At 37.1% G+C, this 15,870-nt stretch overlaps 1 protein-coding gene across 1 annotated transcript; it reads left to right on the top strand.

The window, feature by feature from the left end:
* Positions 1 to 14,724: 14,724 nt before the first annotated feature.
* Positions 14,725 to 15,654, top strand: LOC308641077 (olfactory receptor 2Y1B-like; the record flags this gene model as incomplete). The annotated part of the gene is made up of 1 exon (XM_081279285.1): positions 14,725 to 15,654. One exon carries the CDS (start codon positions 14,725 to 14,727, stop codon positions 15,652 to 15,654), a length of 930 nt encoding a protein of 309 aa, XP_081135411.1.
* Between the last annotated feature and the right edge of the window lie 216 nt (positions 15,655 to 15,870).

Raw genomic sequence — 15,870 nt, 5'->3', positions numbered from 1 at the left:
TACAGGTAAGTCCTCCAAAGCTATCAGATCATAAGAATAAAATTGCAAATTAACACCAATATAAAATACAGAAACAGAAACATTTTAAAACCTCAAAATTGAATAATACACTTTTGAATGAGGAATCACAAGAGAAATCAGGGGAGAAATAAAAAAAAATTTCAGACACAAATGACAATTTGTGTCATTGTCCCACTGTCTGGGACAAAAAGAGCAAAGTTTATAGCACTGTGTTTTTACATTAAAAAATAGAAATACCCAAAATAAATAATCTAACATTACACCTCAAAGCCCTAGAAAAGGAAGAAAAAACTAATTAAAAATCAGGTGAAGACAGGAAGTAATTAAGATCAGAGCCAAAATTGATAAAAAATGAGGACAAAAAAGCACTACAAAGATTCAAGGCAACAAAGATTCAAGGCAACAAAGAGTCGGCTCTTTGAAAAGATAAGTTTGATAAACACTTAGTCAAAATAACCAAGAAAGAAAGAGAATACAGAAGCAAAATTGGAGGTGAAATAAAGGGGATATCTCTGTGGACATTTCTGAAATCTAAAGGAACATTAGAAATTACTTTGAAAATTTCTACTTCAATAAACTAGAAAATCTAGAATATATTGACAAATTTCTAGACATATGACTTACTCAAAGTGAACAATAATGATATAGAAAACTTAAATGGACCAACATCAAGCAATGAAATTACAGCAGCAATGTTATGCCTTCCAACAAAAAAAGTTTAGATTAGAAAGATTTGTAGGTTTGTGAAATCAGGCTCAAATTGACTCAGGACAAACTCATGACTCTATCAAAGACTTAAAAAATATATATATATATATACACACACACACACATATATATTTTTAATTGTAGTTGGACATAATAAATTTATTATTATTATTTTTTTTTTTTACTTTATTTGTTTGTTTATATGTGGTGCTGAGGATTGAACCCAGGCCCTTACACACACCAGGAAGTGCTCTACAACTGAGCCACAACTCCAGCCCTCAGAGACTTTTGTAATAGTTATTGAAGGCATGCCAGTGTAAGAATACTTCCTTTATAATTTCCCAGCATTATTTACTTTTGGTAGGGCTGACACAGGTACACATCTCAAATTATATTAAAAGAACCATTGTCTTTCCTTTTAAACATCCACATGTTAGGTAGTAGCTAGCAAAAACAGTGAAATACATGGCACCTCCACAAGTGTTAGTTAAATTACTTCAGAGTCCATATCATTCCCTGTCTTTCCTACCCCCTATCCCCTCCTTCACCTCCCTCCTCCTTTACCTTATCTAAAGTTTCTCCCTTCCTCCAATGCTCCACCCCCATTTCCATTATGGATCAGCATCCTCATATCAGAGAAAACATTTGGCATTTGTTTTGGAATATATTCTCCAACTCCATCCATTTACATGCAAATGGCACAATTTTATTCTTTTTTAATGGTGAGTCCATTGTGTGTGTATACCACAGTTTCTTTATTCATTCATTTACTGAAGGACACAATTTAGCTATTGCGAATTGTGCTGCTATAAATATTGATGTGGATGTGTTACTATAGTATACTGATTTTAACTCCTTTGGTTATAAACCCAGGAGTGGGATAACTTGGTCTTATGGTGGTTCCATTCCAAGTTTCCTAAGCAATCTTTATATTGCTTTTCAGATTGGTGTTGCAATGGGCAAAAGTGCGACATCTGCAGTTGAGGGGAAAGAGAAAGAATGTCCATGCGCTAATGTCCTTTTCAATATTTTATTCATTCAAAATCACTCAATACAATTTCACTCTATAGGTTCTTAATCAAGAAATGACAATCCTTAATGCTGGGAACTGCAATAGACATAATCAATTCAAAGCAAACAATTCTAAGTTAATTCTAAACACTGCAAACACACTTAATCTATTAGACCTACTACACACATTCCCTCTGCATGCTAAGTTTAAGTGCTAGATTTAAGGTCTTAAGTTAGGTCTTCAGTCCAGCAGATGCACACTCTCTTAGACTGCAGGGACTGGATCAGGAACTGATGGAGGCTACTCTTGGTGTGGAGCTGATGGCTGGCTGAGGAGATGGTCATAAGGAGATGTCGCCATCCTTACCAGGGTCAAGAGGCTGCTGTAAGTTTGAGAGTGGTGAGGATGATGCAGAGGATCAGGCAGATGAGGAGGAGAGTTGGATGTCATTCTGGGTCCTCATCAGGCTCTCAGGCTTGTGTGCATGAAAGTGTCAGCAAACCCGAATGTCTGTTTATTTGCTCCATCATTTATACTAAATTTGGGGAGCTTCTGCTCACCCTTCAGGCCCCTATCAGCTGTTACCAGGTTTCTTAGTGACATCTTACATCTTAGAGTCAGGACATATGGTTTGGTGGTTTTTGCTCCAATCTTTTATCAGGGCAAAGGCAAATGACTGTGACTTCCTTGTGAATTTTTTCAGGGTTGTGAAAATGATTTCTATTATCAAGCTATGCCTGATGACAGTCTTGAAGGGCTCTGTAGGCTTGCCTGGTGGGGACTGCAGTTTTATTTTTAAATGGACTTGCTTAGGCTAAGGCCATCCTTACAGTTGGCTTCACCAATTTGCAGTCCCACCTGGGATGTATGAGTGTGCCTTTCTCCTTCATCCTTGCCAACACTTATTGTTGTTTATATTCTTAATAGCTGCATACTTCTAATTTGCCTTTCTCTAATGCTAGTAGATGTTGAACATTTTTAAAATTCTTTACATATCCTAGAGATTAGTGCTCTATCTGATGTGAGTGTGGTTAAAAATTTGCTCCCTATTCACCTCCCTGATTGTTTCTTTTGCTGAAAAGAAGCTTTTTATGAAGACATGAGTATTGTGACGCTTTGCGTGCAATGAGAGTCATGAAAAACTGTGCTGTATATGTTTACTATGAATTGAAGTGCATTTTCCTGTCATACATAACAAATTAGTATAAATACATAATTTTTTTAGAAAATGCTTCACACTATCCATTAAATTCCCTCAAAGTGGATGGGAAAGCAAATTTGGGAAAGCAAATTTTCTGTGGAAAATAAACAGAAGAAAAAGAGCTATTTGGGAAAATATACCAAAAGAAAAGTTTGAGACTAACTTTTGACAAGGTCCATCCAGGTTGGTGTGAGTTAGGGATTATGACTATAGATGTCTCCCTTTGTCTGAAAAGAAATATTCCTTTAGTAGTGCAGGTGTACTAAGGTAACTTCTGATCAGCTATGGACACCAATGTCCACTTTAATATGGGATTTACTTGTAGATGAAGCTCCTTGAATAGAATGGCCACTATTACAGTTCTGGGGACCTTTGTTCTCCCGTTCTTCTTATCTTTCTTCTTCCTGATTACGAGGCTAGGCCCAGGATATATTTAGGTGGGATGGCCAAAGATGAGAAGCAGATGGAGGTATGTGGATGGAGCAGCCCAGGACACATGAACAACTTTTTTTTTCCCTCAGGATTTAGAAGCTTTAATGGGTTACAAATTCTTAAATATTAATGGAACTGAAATGTATGATGCAAAGTGACTGTGAGCAGCAAGACATAACAGTACAAGTTAGCAAGGAGCCAAGCATGGTGGTACATGCCTGTACTTTCAGTGACTTCAGAGGCTGAGGCAAGAGGATTGCAAATTCAAGGAGAGCCTTAGCAACTTAGGCCCTAGGCAAACTAACAAGACTCTGTCTCAAAATTAAAATTAAATACAATGTAGTTCAGTGGTAAATGTCCCTGGGTTCAATCCCCAGGCACATGAACAACTTTTATAACTCACTAGCCGGAGGGACAATTCCTGGGACAAATTACACTAGCAACAGGTTGGAGCAGGGGCAGGTTATCTTGATAGGAGGGGAGGAGGGGCTCTGAACTCATTTCAATGCCTCTGGGGCAGTCTCTATCTTCCCAGACTCACTCAAGTTGGCCTCCTTGACCCAACCTTACCGGATTTACCTGTCTATACTGACTGCCTTTTAATTCTGGCTTCAGTGTCCTCACAACACAGAAAGGAGGCAGTGAAGGTCACAGTTGACTTAAAATATCATTATATGGATATTCACCCAATCCAGGGCTCTTAAGAGAAAGAAGTGCACAAACTAAAAAGATTTCTTTTTATTGCTTAAAAGAATAATTGAAAGTTATACCAATAGATGGGTAGACAAAAAATAACGTAAAAAGGGAACAAACCACCCCAAACAGTCCATAAAGCTTCAACAAGTGATTTCATTAACACCACAGTGGAGTGGAGGAAATCCCAGAGAACAAATTTAGAAACTTTATAATTAAATTGTTCTATGAGTTTTAAAAAAAATATGTAGGAAGTTAAATCACAAAACAAAAATATTGTGGAAGAAAATGTAAGTCCAACCTCCAGCATTTTGGCACAGAAACTGAGTTCCTTAACAAGACTCCTAAAGTATAAGAAATAAAATATAAAAATTCAATAAGTGGGATGGCATTAAATTAAAAAGCTTCTTTACAGTAAAGGAAACAATTAAGAGTGTTATGAGAGAGCTCAATGAATGGGAAAATATTTTTGCCACATGCTCTGCATGGCATTAATATTCAGGATATAAAATAACTCAAAAAACATAACACCAAACCTCCACCCCCAACAACAAAACAACAACAATAATGAGAAACACAACAAAAACAAGTAACCCAATCAATAAATGCGAAAGACCTAATCAGACAGTTCTGAAATGAAGAAATACAAATGATCAATAAATGTATGAAAAATGTTCAACATATTTAGCAATTAAAGAAATGCAAAGTAAAAGTATATAGACATTTCATCTCACTGCAGTCAGAATGCCAATTACTAAGAATACAAATAACAATAAATATTGGTGAAGATGTGGGGAAAGATATACTGATACGTTTTTGGTGGGACTGCAAAATCACTCTGGTAAGCAGTATGGAAATTCCTTGAAAAACTTGGAATTGAATCAGCATATGACCAAGCTATCCCACTCTTCAGATATGTCAGAAAGATCTAAAGTCAGCATACTTCATTGACACAGCCATATCAATGTTTATAAGCAACACCATTTACAATAGCCAACCTAGCTATCCTTCAACAGATGAGTGGATAAATAAAATGTGGTATATATACAAAATGGAGTATAACACAGTCATAAAGAAGAATAACTTTATGACAGTTGCCAGTAAATTGATGGAACTGGAGACTATCATGCTAAGTGAAATAAGCCAGTTCAGACAAAGTCAAAGGTCAAATGTTTTGTCTAATATGTGGAAGCCAATGCAAAATAAGGAGGGAGGATAAAACAACAAAAGAAAGATCATGGAGTAGACCGAGGGGAACGTAGGAAAGGGAGGATGACTGGGATAGTGAAAGACAGTGGAATGAATACGACCTATTTTTATACATATATAAATATACTACAGTGAATCTCACCATCATGTATATCCACAAGACACTAATTAAAAAAAAACTGTAAGTAAATAATAGAATGATCAGTAGAATAGAAGGAAGCAAACAGAAGTAAGGATGGGGGAGGGAAAAGAGAAGTCCTGGAGACTGATTTAGAACAATCTATGTTCTATTATATACAATTATGTCATAATGAATCCCAATGTTATATATTACTGAAAAGAGTCAAAATATAGTGCACAAATATGAAATGAAATTCTAGTTCTTTATATTTAAAACAAGGAATTCTCTAAAATTTTGATATGCTCTTAGCAATGTTTACAAACAACTGACTTACATAACAAAGCTTTTACATTTTACCAATATAATTTTCTATGCTTTCTGCTGATTTTGTTAGGTTTTATTTTATTTTATTTAGGTTTTATTTTTGATTGCTTAAAAGAATATTTAGGTTCCACAAAATTAGGGTTTGTTCAAATCTTTATTTGTTAAGTCTTTTTTTGTGTATTACTCTGGTTTAATTAATTACTACTTTCACAACAATGAGACATACTTTGTTGATACAAATATTCTGAAGCTTTAGACATCTGATATTATAGATATAAAAATATAAATCATGAGCATTGTCTTAACATATTATAAAAGTATCAGCATGTTTTACTGCATTGCTAAATTCTCTATGTAGTATTAGTATCTTATATATTGTTTCTAGTTATTTTAAATAACATGAGCCATGTCTCTGCAGTTAATAAGTGGTATATTTGTCTTGTTCATCTTACATCACAAGATGAATTTCATTAAAGATATTAATATAAGATATGTAAGGCTGATTATTTTTTAAAAGTTTTCTCAACTATACTCTTTATGACAGTTTGCAAAGCATATTTAAGATATGATAATGTACATATGTGTGTATGGATACGTGTGTTATTTATTAATTAATTTTACAGTCTGTATTAGAAAATTTTGCAGTTCTGTGGAATGTATCTAAAAAATTCTACAGATGTTGTTAAATGTGATGATGAGCTTTGTACTCAAATGGTAAGTTACCTTTGTTTGTATATGACAGTCTTTAGCTAACAGGCACTGTTTATTGCAATAATCTGAAAGAAGATTTTTAGTAGACATATTTTTTTGATTAAATAGAACTAAAGGAATTATGTTTATTAGTTCGAATGTACTATACAAACTGGAATTGCTTTGCCTGTATTGGTGTCAAGATTCTTAACAGTGGATTGCTACTAACTTTAGCCTAAGAACTGCTGTTTCTAAACCTATTGTTCAAATTTGGATAAGAAGGGTGGTCTTTCGATGTTGGATTCATAGAGCCTTACTCTCCCTCTAACTGGAAACCAATCAGATCAATGAGTGGGACAAAGATCCTGCTTCATGGAATCCTGCTTGATAAATAATCATCAATATCTTCAGAGGAAATCATTCAGAGATGGGGGAAGTTAAATAGTCACTTGTCAAACCCCATCAAAATCCACAGTCAGGCTAAAGAGGAGATTTTTTCCTGGAATTAACACTGAATTCTTTCCCATTTGCAGAACTGTTCAATATTTCAGACTTTGTCTCCTTCAGGAAAAGGAATCTGGCTCCTCATGCTTCACAGTTCCTTGATGGTATCTACACACTGATCCAATAATAAAGTGTCAGCCAGATGACACAACACCACAATACCCACAAGACTGAGGCCTAAATAAGATGAGGGAATTGTACCAGGGACCCATTAAAATTAAAAGCCCCAAGTTGTACCCAATCCCCAGTTTCCTGATAAAAGCTATTTTTTTACTCTCTGAATTTCCTCATGCTGAGAATGGACACTAAGAGTCTACCCACTGGCCTAGCAAACAGAAAATGTGACATGTTCCTTGGCTAGCACAGCCTAGCTAAATTTGCTAATCTAGAACCAACGGAGAGACAGACAAGCTGCTTTTCCCAGTTCTGGTCTAACCTCAATAAATCCATGTTTTCATTTTGTATTTTGTGTTTGTTTGTTTATTCTGCACTGGGGATTGAACCCAGGGGTGCTTAATCACTGAGCCACACTTTTTATATTTTATTTTGAATATAAAATAAGCTGCTGAGGGTCTTACTAAGTTGCTGAGGTTGGCCTCAAATTTGTGATCCTCCTGCCTGACTCTCCCAAATTACAGGTGTGCACCTTTATGCCCAGATCATTTTTCCTTTTTATGTTTGCTTATTTCTTACATTGGGTGGGGGTGGCAGCCAGGTTTAGCCAGCTGGTATCTAGGCAGATTCCCTGGCTTGGCTACCAATAACAAATTCTTTGTGGTGTGAAAGTTATGAATTGTCCTTCCAGACATCTAGATGGTTTGGCCTGACATAACTAGGCTATATGATGGTGGTGGTGGTGGTGGTGGTGGTGGTGGTGGTGTGTGTGTGTGTGTGTGTGAGAGAGAGAGAGAGAGAGAGAGAGAGAGAGAGAGAGAGAGAGAGATTGAGAGGGAGAGAGAGAGGGAATGTGTGTATTTGTGTACAGAAACACTCCCTTCTTTAAGTAAAAAAAACCTCAAAACCACTGTAAATGGGATTCTACTTTCTCTACTCATACCTGGGTTTAGTTTCTTGGGCTGGCCATGGACAGCTGTAATATAACCATGAAAAACTTAATTGAAACCTCTATCTCTTAGTATCTTCTGTAGAATAGAATGGCAGTGGTAAACATGAGTTATTATGAGGATAAATCCTTAGAAGAGTGCCTGTGTAGGTTCTGCTTGACATGATCCCAGGCAAAACTTGAGATATAACCATCATGATTCCTCCTGAGTAACCCTGGCTGTGTTTTACTCTAGCTCTGTTTTCCTGCATAGTTTCTCAGCAAACCATAAATAAATAAAACCAAAAGAGTTGTTTGTAGTACTTCACAACTGGATCCTGGTTCCAGGGCTGCCCCTGTCTCTTCAATATTATCTTATGATAAAGCAGATAACTTCAGTCAGGATGAAATCAGTTTCATTCTAACCCATAAATATGCTCCTCTTTCTGGCACAATTGGTGGGATATCCAACAGGTTTTGCTGCCACTCTGAATCACACTTCTGTCAGTCTGTCACTGAGCATTTTGTCTTTTCTTTTGTCTCATAGCACCTGGGGGAAATCTTTATAATCTTAGTTGTTCTGGAACAGTGCCTGATACAGAATAAACACTACAAGGTTTAGTTATTATTTTTCTTTTAGGCATGAGGTTTTCAAAGAGTTGATTTCCTATCCTCTTGGTAGTAATTTATTACCCCCTTTCTCTTTTCTCTTATAATTGTACATAGTATGTTATGTCAGAATTATGAAAAGTAGAAAAGAAAAAAGAGAGCAACAAACTTGTCATTAAGGAAAAAAAAACAATTTTGTTGGATCAACGATATACATAAATGAGAATGTGAGAGTTGTATAAAGATTCCAGAGAAGGAAAAGATTTTAGGTGTGTTGAGAACATGATGGCTTCAATTACGTCATGGAAGATTGCATGGCTGGTGAAGGACTGTCAGGATGGGGTTTGAAGTAGGAAAGTGGGAGGAATCCCAGGCTGCAGAGACACATGAGCCAAGCAAGAACATGTGGTCTGAGGACAATGAGTTGACTACTTGGGTTTGGGAAATAGAACTTAGGGCTCCAAGGCAGATCTTGAGCCAGTAAGTTGACTCTAATTGCTCCATTGGGACCCAAAGATCTCCAAGGTTGCACTTGGTAAACAACATTCTCCCTCCACTGCTCTAAAGAAGACCTTGGCAATGCCCAAGGGCAGAAGTGGTGTCTTCAGCCTTAGAGTCAAGTGGTAGTCTGACAATACACCAGCTTCTTGCTGCTCAGCTGGCTAGCTTGAGCTGGGTGGCTTACTGGTGGGGATGCACCCACCTTCTAGGTTTTGAGCCTCAGCAAGCTCCCTGCTGAAGAGGAACAAGCTGTAATCATGACTTCTCCAGGACAGAACATCTGATCCAAGGTCTCAGTCTACAAAGGAAATCAGCAAAAAAGAAGAATATGTCTAACTGAGACATCTCCAGATGCTAACAGTCTCAAATAGGTTCACATCAGCTTTGAAATCAATAGAAAGAATTGAGGGTGGTAAATTCAGTAGTTTTCTTCCCTGGAAGTCTGGGTGAGTACTGACAGGGTGGGCTCCTCTGGCTTCCCAGGAAATAAAAACACAAAATAAGAAATATTCCACTAGGCAATTAACCCTGGATTTCAAGTATATATATATATTCTCTGATAAAGACTTTTGTTTTCTATGATGCATCCATCTATTCACACACCCAAATACAGGCAGCTTGTCACGAGTAAAGATGCTCACTTGCATCTTATTCTTTGCAACTGCATAAATTATATGGGAACAAGAATTTATGTAGAGTATGAGTGTTGACTTAAAATAATTTTGAATATTATGTGAAATGGATAGGGTTCAGACCACAGAATGTTTGAGTCTGTGTAGGAGATGGTTTTGGAGGCTGGTAGAGGAATGCTTTGGTGTCTAGTAAGGTTTTATATCTGGTTTAGTCTCCCCAAAACTACACATGCAGACATAATAAGAGGAAGTAAAAATTAAATTCAAATTTAAGAAGACATGGTTAACTATGAAGATGATGGGGAAGGAATTTTTATAATTTCCTTTTTTGCTTTGAGAGAGGTTCAACTTTCTGGCTTTAATGTGGTTTCATTATAGTCTGTCAAAAGTATTAAAATAGAAGGCTTCGCTGAAGGATATAACACTAACATTATTGAGAAAAAATTTGAACAGTATTTCTGATGGAGATGTTTATTATTTATACACAACATTCAGAGGCACATGAATGTGCACACATACAGAGATACAAACACACAGAGTTGAACACTGGTGGTCACTGAACTTTATAGTACAGAAAACCGAAGATACAAATGTCAAAGTATTTTCTGGGTGTCAAGGAGATTAGGAATAGGGGTTAAGTTTTAGAAAGATAATTTAAGGTTAGAAAAATGTGGATCAGGGCTGGATAAGATGCTTCAAACCATCTGTCCAAACTACATCTTTCAAATAATTCAGGAACATTTTTACAATATCCTGAAAGATCAGCTTTCAGCCTCTGAACTAGCAGGAAATTTTTAAGTTACAGTAATATCACTTCCTTTTCAGGAATTCTATTTTTCACATGGCTCTCTTTTTCAAACTTTTCTTTATACTGAGCCACCATCTGCCCGGTTGTGAATTTCACCTGATTGATGGCCTTTTGAGAAGAACAAAGCAAATTTACAGCTTTTCCCATAAGACACGAGTTTAAACACAGATACAAATGTCATGCTTGAATTTAAATATTACCTCTTCTAGTCTAAAAACTCAAGAAACACCCCCTGTTTCTCATGCAGGAGGTTAATAGGTGTCCTTTAGGTTCAATTGTTCTATCGGTTCAATTGTCCTTTGGTTCTCTTTTGTCTACCCCCAGAACTTGCATGGTACTCCTTATGCTAACTGATCAGTGCAGAGTCTTAGGTACTATACTTTTATTTCAATACAAAGTTGTAGAAGGATAAATCATGAACACAGTGATGTCTGGGATGCAAATGTGAATCATTAGGAAACAATTGTATCAGCCTAACATTATATCTGTTCTTTACTGGGATGAAAGATTTGGGCAAGGTGAAAGGAAGTGGATATTTTCAAGAAGTCACCTTCAGTTAAGGAGTATGGAAGCCAGTAAAACTTGCCTGTTGTAATTAGTTTTTTTCCTCAGCATTTGGAGGACTGTCAGTTGGGAGGTTTTTGTTTATTTGGGTGCTCCACAAATAAGTTGTCCCCACCCTCCAGGGTAACGTCATTCCTGAGTTATGAGATGTAGGACTAGGAATAATGTATGGAATCTACAAAGGTCCATCACTGGATTCTGTGTGTGAGAGAGCTGCCAACTGTTCATGAAAGACAGAACATACTCCTGGTTTCCAGGGAAATTCTCTCTTTATGATTTCCAGGTATGGGCATAAGATAAGCCTGAGCAACTAAGACCATGAGAAATGCTCTATGAGGTATGGAGAAAGTATCACACTGCAGCCACTGGTTCTTGAATGACAGATGTGTGACCAATACAAGGAGAGCAAGGTGAGTCATGCTGAACACAGCGTCACTAGCATCAGTCTCAGAAGTTTAATGGAACACTTCATGTGGATATGTATACCGATACTGTAGTTCTGCACCTCAGCCCATTCTCAGAACGACCCTAGAGATTAGAAAGTAGTACACAGCCTCCAAAGCAAACGCTCCTGTTCAGGCAGAAGATAGTCAACATGATTGAGCAAGGATAGTGACTTTGAGCTCCCTAGGATTGGGACTCTTCTTTCACACTTGACTCCAAGGAAATTTGGACACCTCCACAACACAGTTTATAAATAAAACTGAAATTGCTGTAAGTCTTCATGCTTTTCTAAGGACCTGAAAGAACTGTGCACATGGGTTCCTACAGGTTCAGGGACATATGGAGCACTTTTATGTGCTAGTCATTTCTCTCAGGACTAGAACTACAAACCTGAACAAGATAGGTCAATCTATGAATCTTATGTTAATTATGGAGACCACAAAATAGTGAAAAATTTCCAGAAATGAATGAACAAGAAAGAAAAAAAATAAATTAAGGACATTACCAAGAAAACAGTTGATATGATAGATTAAGGAATCAAACACAGATATTCTTATAAAGATTAAAACAGGATTCAAGGGATGGAAAGAAATAAAGAAGGAAAAAACTATGGGTGAAGAAATGAGGTAAGAGCTTCATTAAACTAGTTCTCATTTTGAGATTCTTTATAGGGGAGAAATTACCAGATGGTACAAAGATCTGTGCAGAAACAATCTTTAGATTCTAATCTAGAGTGGTGAAGGTTATATATCATAATTTTTATCTTGTCTGAGCTTTCATTTGGTAAATTTCAAAAGTGCTGCTGCCTTACACTGACGTTTTGGCCAGTATCACTTACTCTTTATTTAAATAACTATCAAGCTTTCAATTGTGGTTTCCTCCATTCAATCTGTTCAACTGAGGTTTCAAAGCTTTAAAAGCTGGGTTCAATTTTACCTATTCAGTTTTAACTTATATACTATGGTGTCCACTTATTGCTTTATGACTCTTTGCTTCATGATGTTGAAATCCTTTTGGATTACATTTCCAACATTTTTCATGTAACCATCTTCTATGTCTACCTAAGCATACTTATATGTTAGTATAAATATCATTGATAAACATATGAAGCAGGAATAGTTAAAACCCTTTTGCCAATAAATGAGAAAAAGTGCAGATTCTTTCCTGATGAACAGAAAATAAATATTTCTGGGACATTTATGTTCACCAAGAGCAGTACCGGGATATAGAACTTATTCACCAGTTCATTCAAAGATCTTTACTAAGACCCGTTTCTTCTCCAGGCATTTCATGGGGAAAGGGGGATAAAATGATAAAAGAACTAAGCAGGCCCAGTTGGATGGTATGTAAAGATTACTAGTGTAGACAGACAAGTATTAAAAGCATATATTACATAATTTGGTACTTCAGAATGTTTGAGATCCTTTAGTCCAAATCAAAATCTTGTGAAATAAGGATTTGTTTATGCTTTGCTTTGCTTTTTTACAGTTAAGTGATTGGAGACTCACAGAACTGAAATTTCAGAACAGGTGATATGGGAAGTAATAAAGTTGATATGTAGGGATCTGACTGCAGACTTCATTAGTTAATTTACTAAAATGTTCATCCAAAACCCATCATAGGTATGTTGGTCATATTACATGTGTATTAAAACTTTCTCTTTATAATTTACATTTCCTCCATCTTTTGTATAAAGGCATGAACCATGGCACCTAAATACTTTCCTGGAATAAGTCATGCAGCACCAAAGCATTGTTAATGATCTTTCAGTATAGCAGACTTAATGAAAAGAAGAATGTGTTAATTTGACAAAAACTGCTCATGTTGAGCATAGGCTAAACTTCTATTGTTTATGGTTTTTTAAATTTTTCATTATTATGGTTTCTGGTAAATTTTCTTATATGGTATTTAGATTTTAACCATAAGAAATATCAATCTTTCTAGTAAACAGCAATTTTACACATATTTCACTACCTTAGTTTATTAAAGTGTGTAGACCATTAATACTATGGGTTCATAGAGGAAATAGATTTTCATCAGATGTAATAGGAGAGTCAAATATTTCACTCAGAAAAAGTTCCTTAACATCCAGTGTATATCATGAACAAAATTGAATTTACCCCTAAGAGAGGATATTATTATTTTTAAACTGACTGTGTTCTGCACACGGCTTGGAGTAGGATACAAATGTATAAAAGACGTCAAGTGGGTGTGACAAGTGCTAGAGAGAAACTCTGCAAAAAAGATTGGATTAGAGAGGAGACAACAACTCTTCCCAGGGAGTTGAAGGATGGATGTGTGACTTAGATAAACAGGTGGGGATACTCGAAAGGTGATGACTCATCATAAGGGATGTATCTGTTATGAATTATTTATGCCCTAAAGGGATGCATCTCTACTCTTTCTGGTCCTAAGTGACCAGATGGTAGTTGATCATGAGCAAGGATTTCAGGATTGGTGCATTGAAGTTTTTCTCTGAACAGAATAAAGCAGAGGAGCACCAGAAGCCAATTTTCATTTTTTGTGGTGCTAGGGATTGAATAGAGGGCCTTGTGCACGTGAGGGAAGTATTCTACCAACTGAGCTACATCCTCAGCCCCAGGAGCCCAACTTTTGATCTCAGCCTCATAAGTCCTGAACATCAGCCACTGAAAAATCCTACCTACTACACCAAGAAAATGACAAAGAGAATAACATAGAATAATGATGTTATGTTTTTATACTTTAGATTTTTATTTCATTTGTGGTACTGGGGATTAAACCAAGGGTCTGTGCATTCCAGGGAAGTACTTACTACTGAGCCACACTCCCAGCAACAAATTAGATTTTTTTAAAAGCAATTTTTACATGAATGCATTGGATTCTTGTCTCAGTGGAGGGAGGCAATACATCATCTATATGTTCAGACAAGGAAGCATCATGTCAAAATGATTGAATAGATTGCCTCAAATCATGGAATAAACAGACAGTAGGAATAGGGCTCACACAAGGGCCCATCATTCCTAATCTCCACACTACAGAAGAGAAGAGTAGGAATAGAAGACTGAATGGAACTGAACTAAATACCAAAGTGTAAATTAAATGTATGATTCAGATATACATAGGGAATACATGTAGGAATACACAGGGAAGAGTGAAAATAATATTTTAATTCCATTTCTTCAGAAGAGGCTTCAATCTTTTTCTGTTGTTTGGACAAGGAAATGACTATGGGAAGTAAGAATACCAGTATTGAAGATGGCTTCATTTTGGTAGGCTTCTCAGACTGGCCTCAACTGGAACTCACCCTTTTTGCTTTTATTTCAATTTTCTACTCTCTGACCCTCTTTGGCAACACCAGCATCATTGCTCTCTCAAGACTGGACCCTCGACTGCACACACCCATGTACTTCTTCCTCTGCCACCTCTCCTTCCTGGACCTCTGCTATACCACCAGCACTGTGCCCCAGCTGCTGATCAACCTCTCCAGACTTGACAGGACCATCAGCTATGGAGGGTGTGTGGCCCAGCTCTTCATATCTCTTGCCTTGGGCTCCACTGAGTGTGTACTCCTGGTGATGATGGCCATTGACCGCTATGCTGCTGTGTGTCGTCCACTCCACTACACAACCATCATGCACCCTCATTTCTGCCAGGCACTGGCTATTGCCTCCTGGGTGGGAGGCCTCGTGAACTCTCTGATTCAGACAGGACTCATGATGGCCATGCCTCTCTGTGGTAATCAGTTGAATCACTTCTTTTGTGAGATGCCTGTATTATTGAAGTTGGCTTGTGAGGATACAGGAGGAACAGAGGCCAAGATGTTTGTGGCCCGAGCCATAATCTTGGTCTTTCCTGCAGCACTGATAGCAGGCTCCTATGCACACATTGCTCAGGCAGTGCTGAAGCTCAAGTCAATGGCTGGGGGTAGAAAGGCTTTGGGGACATGTGGCTCCCACCTCCTGGTGGTTTCCCTTTTTTATGGCTCAGCCATCTACACATACCTCCAACCTACACGCAGTTACTCTGAGAGTGAGGGAAAATTTGTTGCCCTTTTTTATACTATCATTACGCCTATGCTCAATCCTCTGATCTATACCCTAAGGAACAAGGATGTGAAAGGGGCTCTCTTGAAGGTACTAGGGAGAAATAGAGATTGAAGGTAGGAGGGGAAACAAAGCCAAATAACATTTTCCACGGTAACTTGCATTTTCTAAAAACTAACATTTTCTTTGGAGGCAGTTGGCCACTAGAAAACAGCCTTCTTGGGTCCTCAGAATACCAATATATTCCTTCTGGGAAGTTGCAAGTGGGAATTTGTAATTCAGTGTTTTTATGATTATTTTTCAGGAGGGAGTAAGTCTTCTTTTGTGTCA

Source organism: Spermophilus citellus (assembly GCF_964194105.1).
Source record: "Spermophilus citellus genome assembly, chromosome: 1".
NCBI lineage: Eukaryota > Metazoa > Chordata > Mammalia > Rodentia > Sciuridae > Spermophilus > Spermophilus citellus.
This window is presented reverse-complemented; position numbering and strand designations above follow the sequence as displayed.